Source organism: Macaca thibetana, chromosome 13, assembly GCF_024542745.1.
Source record: "Macaca thibetana thibetana isolate TM-01 chromosome 13, ASM2454274v1, whole genome shotgun sequence".
NCBI classification, from domain to species: domain Eukaryota; kingdom Metazoa; phylum Chordata; class Mammalia; order Primates; family Cercopithecidae; genus Macaca; species Macaca thibetana.
In genome coordinates this window covers 96,166,666-96,177,014 of record NC_065590.1, presented here as the reverse complement: position 1 = coordinate 96,177,014, position 10,349 = coordinate 96,166,666, and the positions used below count along the sequence as shown (strand labels likewise).

Genomic DNA, 10,349 nt, shown 5'->3' with positions numbered 1-10,349 from the left:
CCAGTGCGGGCCTAAGGCCGGAGGAGGGACCCGGACATCGGAGTCGCCTTCTAAGGGGCTTCCTGGAGCACATTTTCCTGCCCAGCAACAGGCGGCAGCATTCTCTCCCCACCCATCCTCTGCGAACAGCAGTGAGACAGAACGCCTGCCGCTTCAAGCCAGGTCGCAGCCCCTGGGTGACCCGCTGCGCCCGGGGAGGGGCGGGCGGTGCGCGGTGGCGACGGCGGGCGCGGCAGCTGTGCCCGTCTGCCCAAGGGTTAATCCGTCCCCTGCAGCTGCCGCGCGTGCCTTGCAGAATTTCACCAGAAGAGGGTACAGTTTGAAAAGCTCCTGACGTCAGGCTGGAATTCCTATTGTGTTTAGAAACGGCTCGGGCAAAGCCAGCCCAAGTTCGCTCTCTGCACACCTCGAGCACCTCGCGGACGGCGTGAGTCCGTCAGCTCTGGGACCTGCGGCCACTACCTGCGCGCCCCGGGGCGTAGGACGGTGCCAGCCGCCCACGAGGAGACCCCACTCCTGCAGGAGGCCGAGCTGAAGAGGCGGAGAGCGCCGCCCGCCAGCCGGGGTGAGTGCCCCGGGCAAGGCCGGCGGCCGCCAAAGCCCCCGCGGGCGCGCCCCGGCGCCCGGATGCCAGCCCCGAGCCCCGCCGCCGGGTGCATGCCTCCCCCGCGGCGCGCCCCCGCCGGCTGCTGCCCGCTGTGACCGCCCTTCCCCGCAGGCGGGCGCCGGCCGGGCTCTCCCCGAGATCAGCGCACGGGTGGCACCCGCCGGACCCCCAGCGGCAGCGGCGGCGGCGGCTGCAGGGGGCGCGGGGCCGAGGCTGCGAGGGGGCGCGCGGGTAGGATGGACGGGTCCGGGGAGCGCAGCCTCCCGGAGCCCGGCAGCCAGAGCTCCGCGGCCAGCGACGACATCGAGATAGTCGTCAACGTGGGGGGCGTGCGGCAGGTACTGTACGGGGACCTCCTCAGCCAGTACCCGGAGACCAGGCTGGCGGAGCTCATCAACTGCTTGGCGGGGGGCTACGACACCATCTTCTCTCTGTGCGACGACTACGACCCCGGCAAGCGCGAGTTCTACTTTGACAGGGACCCGGACGCCTTCAAGTGTGTCATCGAGGTGTACTATTTCGGGGAGGTCCACATGAAGAAGGGCATCTGCCCCATCTGCTTCAAGAACGAGATGGACTTCTGGAAGGTGGATCTCAAGTTCCTGGACGACTGTTGCAAGAGCCACCTGAGCGAGAAGCGCGAGGAACTGGAGGAGATTGCGCGCCGCGTGCAGCTCATCTTGGACGACCTGGGCGTGGACGCGGCCGAGGGCCGCTGGCGCCGCTGCCAGAAGTGCGTCTGGAAGTTCCTGGAGAAGCCTGAGTCGTCGTGCCCGGCGAGAGTGGTGGCCGTGCTCTCCTTCCTGCTCATCCTCGTCTCGTCTGTGGTCATGTGTATGGGCACCATCCCCGAGCTGCAGGTGCTGGACGCCGAGGGCAACCGCGTGGAGCACCCAACGCTGGAGAACGTGGAGACGGCATGCATCGGCTGGTTCACCCTGGAGTACCTGCTGCGCCTCTTCTCGTCACCCAATAAGCTGCACTTCGCGCTGTCCTTCATGAATATCGTGGACGTGCTGGCCATCCTCCCCTTCTATGTGAGCCTCACGCTCACGCACCTGGGTGCCCGCATGATGGAACTGACCAACGTGCAGCAGGCCGTGCAGGCGCTGCGGATCATGCGCATCGCGCGCATCTTCAAGCTGGCCCGCCACTCCTCGGGCCTGCAGACCCTCACCTATGCCCTCAAGCGCAGCTTCAAGGAACTGGGGCTGCTGCTCATGTACCTGGCAGTGGGCATCTTCGTCTTCTCTGCCCTGGGCTACACCATGGAGCAGAGCCACCCAGAGACCCTGTTTAAGAGCATCCCCCAGTCCTTCTGGTGGGCCATCATCACCATGACCACCGTCGGCTACGGCGACATCTACCCCAAGACCACGCTGGGCAAGCTCAACGCAGCCATCAGCTTCTTGTGCGGCGTCATCGCCATCGCCCTGCCCATCCACCCCATCATCAACAACTTCGTCAGGTACTACAACAAGCAGCGCGTCCTGGAGACGGCGGCCAAGCACGAGCTGGAGCTGATGGAACTCAACTCCAGCAGCGGGGGTGAGGGCAAGACCGGGGGCTCCCGCAGTGACCTGGACAACCTCCCTCCGGAGCCTGCAGGGAAGGAGGCGCCGAGCTGCAGCAGCCGGCTGAAGCTCTCCCACAGCGACACCTTCATCCCCCTCCTGACCGAGGAGAAGCACCACAGGACCCGGCTCCAGAGTTGCAAGTGACAGGAGGGCCCCCCAGGCAGAGATGGACCAGGCGGTGGACAGACCGATAGGTGTGGCAGGCATGTCATCGATAGCACAGAAGGGCTGTCCTGTGTCCCCCCAACCCTCCCCTGGACAGACTCTGAAGGCCCTCCCGGCACCTCTGCCAAGGCTGGGTAAGACTCCTCTTGTGTTGCCTGCTGTCCAGGAGCCGGGGAGGGAGGGGTGTGCAGGAGCCGCAGGGCCGTGTGGGGCGAGTGGAGGCCGCGGCCTGGTTGGCGCGGGAGTCCACGCCCGCTTCTGTATCTCCCTCAATAAAGCCTCCTGCTCTGTGCACCCTCCGTGTTGTAGGTTCTGTCACAGGCTGGCTGTCACCCCCAAGAGTAGCTCAGGCACACCCCAGTGCCAGGCCAGGAGGTAGGTGTGCGGCCCGGGTGGTGGGGGAGCTATTTTTAGTTGAGAACTAATTAAAGAAGGGCTCACAGTCAGGTTGGGTGCCAAGGAGACTTGCCACATTCCAGGAGGCTCTGTGCAGGCCGCGCTTCCCTGCTGCTTCCTTCTGCGGTAAAACTTGCTCCCCGTGCGGGCCCAGGATGGGGGAGAGCTCACAGTGCAAGCCCAGCAGCCTGCGGCATCTAGTTATCACTGGCACGGGGCCCTTTTCACAACCTCTGTCTATTCCTTCCATTGACCCTACTAGCTAGGTATCTCCATTTTACAGATGAGGAAACTGAGGCCCCAGGTCACACAGAGAAGGGAAGTCCCAGGTCTGATGATCCCAAGCCCACGTGTCCTCTCTGACACCAGGTGGTCGTGGGACAGAGGCATCTGCTGGGCTCATGATGAGAGGTTCTTTGGGCCAGGAGAGGAGCTGGTCTTCCTTGGTGTGGGGTGCCTGTCCTCCAGCCCATCTCTCTAGCCCTGATACCTTTGAGATAGCTGCTGGGTGGATAAGCGTGAGTGTGGACCCCCTGACCCGTGTCCTGGTGTCTCACTACATCTCGTCTGAGAGCCCCGAGGGAACAGAGACAGATCTGGGTTTGAAGCCCAGGCAGTGAGGAGGAACTCTGAGATGCCTTTGAACTTGAACATTTTTCTCTAAGGCCTCTCCTCCACTCTCTTACCAGTTTTGCGATGTGACTGTAGGCCTGCTGATTCACCTCTCTGACCCTCTTTCTGATCATCTGCTAGATGGGGATGTAATATTCAATAAGTACTGCAGAGAATCGTGGCTTTTAGCATGGCACCTGGCACTTAGTAAGTGCTCAATAAATAGTAGCTCTGTTACTCTGTGCTGGGAGACAGGTGGGTTACACAGTTGCCCACTCTGACCTCCACTGATCTGGGCTGGGCTTGTAGGTCCGGGGAGGTTGGGGGCAGGGCATTGTCACACTGTCCTTAGTCAAACGCTAAGAGTTGGCCCCAGCAGGCCCCTTCCTCTGGGTTTCCATCTTCCCTGAACCCCAGAGCTCTGTCCTTCCTTCTCCTGCTAAGGCAGCTGGTACAGTGGGAGGAGCCCTGCAGTGGGGGAAGCGGGTGGGACTACATGGGGGAGAGGGAGGTGGTGGTCCCCAGTCTGCCACCATCTCGGGTCCATCTTTCCCCTCCTCTAGGCGTAGGTTTCCCTGTATGTATAATAAGACTTCTTGAGGCCCTGTCTAGATCCGACCTTCCAGGATTCGGAAGCCTTAGGCTGTGGATGCTCTGTGGTGTGGACTCTAGAGGATGGGAGGCTGCCATGTTGTAGGGGGCTTGGAGTGGGAGGTCTTGGGAGAGAGAGAGGGTCTGTGGAGTGCAGGGCTCAGCTGCAGAGCTGTGGGTGATGGGAGTGCCCCAGGTAGAGAGGGGCCTGGCCAGGGGGTGCATGGCTAGGTGGGGGCAGGAGTGTCAGCCCCAGCCTGAAAGGGGCTGTCCTGTGTCCCCCAGTCCTCTCCCAAACAGAGGTTCTCCCAGGCAAGACTCTTGTGTGGCTTTGAGTCAGTGCTGTGCACCCCTCCCTCACAGGTTTCTCCAGGAAAATGCTGGGTCAGGGCCAAAAGGCAGAGGAGTCAGGAGGCAGGGGCTGGGGCAGCGGGGACCCAGTGCAGGGAGGAGAGGGGCTGCACGCCCTCCAGCTGGGAAAGAGGGGAGGAGGGTTGTGGAGGGTGTAGTCTGTGCACCCCGGGGCTCAGTGGGTTTGCTGGATGTGTGGGTTGCCTCTTTTTGACCCCTTTTCCCCAGAGCCTGTGCTGGCCCGAGGGCTTCACTGAAGCAGGGAAAGCTGAGGGAGGGCGGGAGAGGCCAGGGTGACCCTGGCTCTGGAGGCCACCTTCTTTGCACTCACCTGGGGCACCAGGGGAGGGAGGCGCTCAGTGAAGAGCAGATTTACGGCTACAAAGCCATGCATTGGAAGAGGAGGAGATCCAGTCCCAGAGGCGGTAGGTGTTTTGTCTGAGGCCTTCATAAATTAGGATTAGACAGGATCCTGATCTCAGAGGAGCTCAGAGTGTAACAAATAATTTCTCTACAGTGACATGCTGTGTCACGCAGGAGTGACCTGGGGACTTTAGGATCTAGGAGCAGGAGCAGTCCTCTTTCCCTGGGGCATCTCTCTGGGGCATGGGTTCTGGAACTCTGCTGTGCATTAGAACCACCTGGGGAGCTTGAAAAAGCTCTGTTTAGCTGTTTAGGCTGCATCCCATACCTATTAAATTAGAATCTCTGGGGGTGACACCCAAGCAGGATTTTTTTCTCTTTTGTTTTGAGACAGGGTGTCACTCTGTCACCCAGGCTAGAGTGCAGTGGTGTGATCATAGTTTTTAAAGTTTAACGTGCACCTGAGCCATCCAGAGACCTTGTTAAAATGTAGTCTTTGAATCTGTAGGTCTGGGTGGGTCCCTGGAATCTGCATTTCCAACAAGCTCTCAGATGAGGCTGAGGCTACTGGGCATGGACCCCACTTTGAACAGCAAGAGGGCAGCGGGGGTGTTGGCAAACTCTGGCTGTGGGCCAATCTGATCTGCTACCTGTTTTGGTACAGCCCATGAACTAAGAATGGTTTCTATGTATTTACATGGCTGAAAAAAATCGAAGGAAGAATAACATTTTGTGACACGTGAAAAGTACATAAAATTGAAATTTCGGTGTCCACAAAGCAAGTGTGGACTATTTATTTTCCATCCCCTGTAGAAAATGACGTCTAAGTTAGGCCTTGAAGAATGAGTAGGAGCTCCCCCGGAAGAGGGAGTAGAAAGAATGTCCCACGTACCAGGAACAGCGTGGGTGCCAAGACACAGGAGTGTGGAACCCGCTTTAGAGGGAGTGAGGCCTGCTCTTAAACCACAGGGCAGGTGCAGGAATCGTAGTAAAAAGATCTTCCTTTCTCACTGCATCCCAGGGCTCACAGCTCCCTGCTTTGTTTCCCATGGAGACCCCCGATTTCAGGTTCCCTGCAGCCAGCTCTCTGCAGTCCTGGCTTGTGCTTAGAGGCTGCTGGCTTCTCTTCCTCCTTTCTTGACCTCCCAGCCACAGTCTTGTAAAATCTCTCTGTCCTGGGGCAGTTGCCTCACATGCTCTTCCCCGGTTTGGGTGAATCTCACAAGCTTCTTGTAACCTGCTAATAATGACTATCAAGTGAGAGGCAGATGTGTTTCTTGGAGTTGCAGAATGAGCAAGTTAAGAGAAAAGCAGGGCATCATCGGGTGCAAGCCCTTGCTGGACAGACGGGGACATCGTGGCTCTGAGTGTGTACGGCTGAGTGAGGCCTGTGTGCCACAGCCTTTTGAGGGGCCCACCCCATTCTGATTCTCATAAAAATGGGAGCACTCCGTGCACGCCATTTCAAAAATAGAGAAGTGTGAGTGCAAGACTGTCTGTGTGTGTGTGTGTGTGTGTGTATGTAAAAACAAATAAATTCCTGACTTTTAAAGAAAGGGCATGTGGTAGACCCTTTCACAAACAATCTCATTTTAGCCTCAAAATAATTCCATGCAGTGAGCTAGTAACCTGCAGTTTTACAGATGGGGAGACTGAGGCCCAGAGGGCAGAAGCAAAAGGCTGATGGCCTTGCTGCTTATTAATGGCAGAGCTGGTAGCTGAGCCCAGAGCCTCCAGCTGACATTTATCTGGAGGCGGATCGTGTACCTCTCCCTGCTGCCATCAGAACTCAGTGCCCGACAGGCCCCGCTTAAGGTCTGACCTGAGCTTCCAAATAAGGCGAAGGATGCCATCATCTGATCTCTTTGGAAGGCTTCACTCCATCAACTATGCTTTGGTTTCGGTTGCGGTATTTTTTTAAGGAAAGAAAAAGAAGGCAAACCCATTTCCTTGAGCCAGATGCTTGGGCCACATGGAATTCAGGATCCATCCTGGCAATCGTAGGAGGGTCTGGAGCCTAGAGCCCCCCCACCTGGGGTCTGGAGGGACCCCATAAAACGAGGGAAACTGGAAAAAATATCTGTGAAAATGGCAAGACCTAGAACTACTTCTCACACATTCCCTGATGAAACCTGGTGGGCGGCAGGTAAGACACTAGCAATTGCCCCAGGGTTACAGGAAGGGGGTTCATTGACCTAATGGGGAGATACCGGCAGGAGGATGGGTCAGTGTGGGAAACGCTTGAGAGGCAGCGGCCCCAGTCTCCCCTCGTCCTGTGAAGGGCTGCCTGTTCCTCCCACAGCCCCAGGCCCAGCCCTCTTTCCCCCAAGGGAGGATAATTGAATGTCTCCCAGCCTCCTGTCATCTCCCAGGAAGAAGAGGGCCAGGGCATTTCCAGGGGCCTCCCACCTGTCTGCCTGTGCGGAGACAGCTCTGTGCTCTTCCAGAGCGTATTCCCAGCCGACTTGAAAGGGGATTTCACCCATCCCTCAATCGGAGGTGGAAGTTCCCCCTAAATGCTTTCCTCACTTGGAGCAGCCCAAAATGTAGCTACAGAGAGGATGTCAGTTTCCAAAAGGAAAAAAACAAAACAAGGATTGGGAGGCTCTGTGCTTAGTCATTTTCGTTTTTGAGGCTATCGCTAACAGCCAGCCGGGCTCGGTGCCAGGGCCGCCGTAATCATGATTTTATTCCACACTCCCAACAACTGGCCAGAAACGTTGATTGCTCTGGCTTCAGGTGACACCTGTGAGGTCCTGTGAGTCGCGGGAAATTGCCTGCGGTCACACGGCTAAAGAGAGGTGGATGCAGGTCAGAGAGGGACTCCAGCTTGGGCCCAACGGACTGCGCAGCCCGCCGCCTCCCTCTCCGCTTGCCAAGAGGGCCCAGTGCCTGTGGCCCTGCAGGCCAGTGTCCGTCCCCAAGGAGTGAGGATGGAGTCCAACACTGCCGACCCTTCACTCCAGCTTAGCCTCCAGGTCACTTCCCTGGCACAAAGCTAGATCGCAGGTGAAGGAAAGACCAGTCCTGCTGGTGTACCTGCTGGCAGCCACAAATCTCCCCAAATACAAAATATCATGCCTGCTGTCAAGGGCTGGGCTGGGAAGACGGGGCCTGTGCTTGCAATAGTAGCAGCCCAGACCTGGGAGAGGTGCAAATATTAACATATCCAGGCCGGGCTTCTGCTGGTGCGCCTGTTAATGAAGTTGTCACTAGAAGCCAGGGGCTTTGTTTGTTGTAGTCCCATTGCTGGATTCAGCAGAATGGGTCTGATCTGGCCTTGGAGCAGCAGGCCCAGGGGAGGCCCCGTGGAGACTCTTGGGCAGCCAGGTTCCAGGTAGACTGGAGCCGTAGGGAGCATCGGCAGCTTGCACCCACACCTTGCTCCTGAGTGGGTGGGAGGTGCAAGCCAGATTCCTCCCTCTCCTTCGCTTCAGTCTCTCTGGCCACACGGCCAGGCGCAGGCTGCTGAGCCTGCCGGAAAGGCCCTCCACAGCTCCAAAGACCTCTCCAGCGTCATCTCCCGTGCTGCCACCCTCAGCCCTCCCTCGCACGGAATGCTCCCTGCTGTGCACAGGTGTTTCCTGTTGTCCCTGTCGCCCTTCTCCCAGTCCCCCACCTGTCAGAACGCTGCCCCCGCACTCCCCTCCTCAGAGGTGACACTGTCCCCACACGACCTAGGGAGGGGCCTTGCTTTGTGGTACAGGATCTGGGCTGTGGAGATCCTATGGCCAACCCACCTCACTCCACACGAGGAAAGCATCTCAGGAGGTTACGTGGCCATCGGGAGTCACATGCGGCAACCAGGCTACTGATCCTGTCTGTATACTCACTTTCCTGCTCTGTTCCTACTCCATCAACCCCCACCCATGACTGCCCACACATGTAGGCCCAACCAAGTCAGAGGTGAGGATTGAGGAATGAGACAAAAGACGGCCCCAGGAACAGCTTCCCGGCACCTGTGCGTGCTGTGGCAGGCATCAGAACAGAGCCGGGGTGTGCCAGCCCCAAGTGCTTTGCACATAGCCTCCTATTCATGTCAAACCTTTGTGGAAATGTCTTGGCCTTTTAAAGGCCTGAAGTTCACAGCCAGACTGAGGGATCCTCTGCTTTTCATGAAGCTGGGAGCACACCATACACGCGCAAGACCTTAGTGCACGTGTGTGTGTGTACATGTGCATGTGTGTGTGTGTGTGTGTGTGAACGGATTCTTTCTTGCCCTCTGAGTGAAAGGAGGAGAACTACTGCATGCCGCCTCCCTTTGTAGCTGATCACCTTCCCCAAAAACCTGCTTGACAGCCAGCAAGGCAGGGGCCATAGACCACTCCACTTCCCGTCCCTGGAAGCACCAGCCACATTCTGGTTCTGGGACCAGATGGGCATAGAACATGGGGGAGAGGAGGCCCCAGACATCCTCAAGAGCTGGCTGCTCAGAGCACAGGCAGAGGCGGCAGAGGGACGGGCTGAGAGCTGGCCTCTCTCAGTAACCGACTCTGTGTCCAGCTTGTGCACATTGCCCAGAAACCTGAGGCTTGAGCGCCTAAGTGGCTGGGCCAGGCTCTCCACGGACCCGCGGCACAGTGGCTGGGCCAGGCTCTCCACGGACCCGCGGCACAGTGGCTGGGCCAGGGTGTGCACCCCAATGGGACATGTGCCTCCCTGTTGTGCCTCATGACACCTTGGGGCTGCCCCTTGTGGGACATTGACCCAAGCTGTGGTGTGAGTCCCAGGGTGACAGGTTTGTGTTTGGGTCACAGGTGTACCTTCTGGTAGCCGGAGCAGTGCCTGGCACATAGCTGGCACATAACAAACGCTGGTGGGATGGACCACTCTGTGCACAGTGCTGTGCCCTGGGGTGGCCACGCCCAGAACTTCTCTTCCTCCAATTCTGCTTGTGGCTGTCTTGTCCGTTGATGATGGGGTCCGTGTCTCACCTCCATGCCCTGTGTCTAGCCCAGTGGCTGCCAGCACAGAGATGCGTCCTCTCTAAATGCTCACATTGAATAATGGAGCCCCTAATGGCATCCTTCGTGAGGAAGCTCAGACTCCTTGGTCAGAAAGCCCCGTCCAGCTGGGATGCACCTCCGCAGAGCTCTGCCCTTGATCGTGGGCCCCCGCCCGGCCCAGTAAGAGAAGACCCTCAGGCCAGCTGCAGACCTGGGGTTGTGTCTGTGGGCCTGTGTCCACGGAGCTACACCCATGTGGCTCACCCTCTCTGCCTTCCCTCCTGGGGCGGCCCCACGGTGGCCCGGAACCCGGAGCCCCGGGATCTAGCCTGCGATGCGTGCTCTTTGCAGGCTGCTCCTCTTGTCCTCTGGCCTGTTCGTCCCCCTAGAAAGGGAGAGGGGGCTCTTTCCTGTGGTCACAGAACGTCCCTCCACATCTCCCAGAACCAGTGTGTTGAAGGATACCCTTTGAGAACTGTTGGCCCTGGTATTTTCTTCTTTTTTAAAAAATATTCTTTTTAAAAGTGTCATTACTGTAATTTTTTTCTAACACACAGAAAAATAAAATGAATTCTATCATCAAAATAACCACTAGATACACGTTCTTAGTATTTCGCATTTTGTTAAACCTTTTAAACGTGTCAGACACGCAGACACGTTTCCCCTAAAGACTTCATCATGCGGCTCCAAAAATAAAATAACCACAATGTGATTTCCACACCTGACAAAAACACCAAGCAT

The 10,349-nt window shown here is 57.7% G+C and overlaps 1 protein-coding gene across 1 annotated transcript; it reads left to right on the top strand.

Annotated features, from left to right (window-relative positions):
- Positions 1-278: 278 nt before the first annotated feature.
- KCNF1 (potassium voltage-gated channel modifier subfamily F member 1) lies at positions 279-2,643 on the top strand. The gene has a single exon (XM_050753924.1). The coding sequence runs from the start codon at positions 844-846 to the stop codon at positions 2,326-2,328; it is 1,485 nt and encodes a 494-aa protein (XP_050609881.1). The 5' UTR covers positions 279-843; the 3' UTR covers positions 2,329-2,643.
- The last annotated feature ends 7,706 nt before the right edge of the window (positions 2,644-10,349 follow it).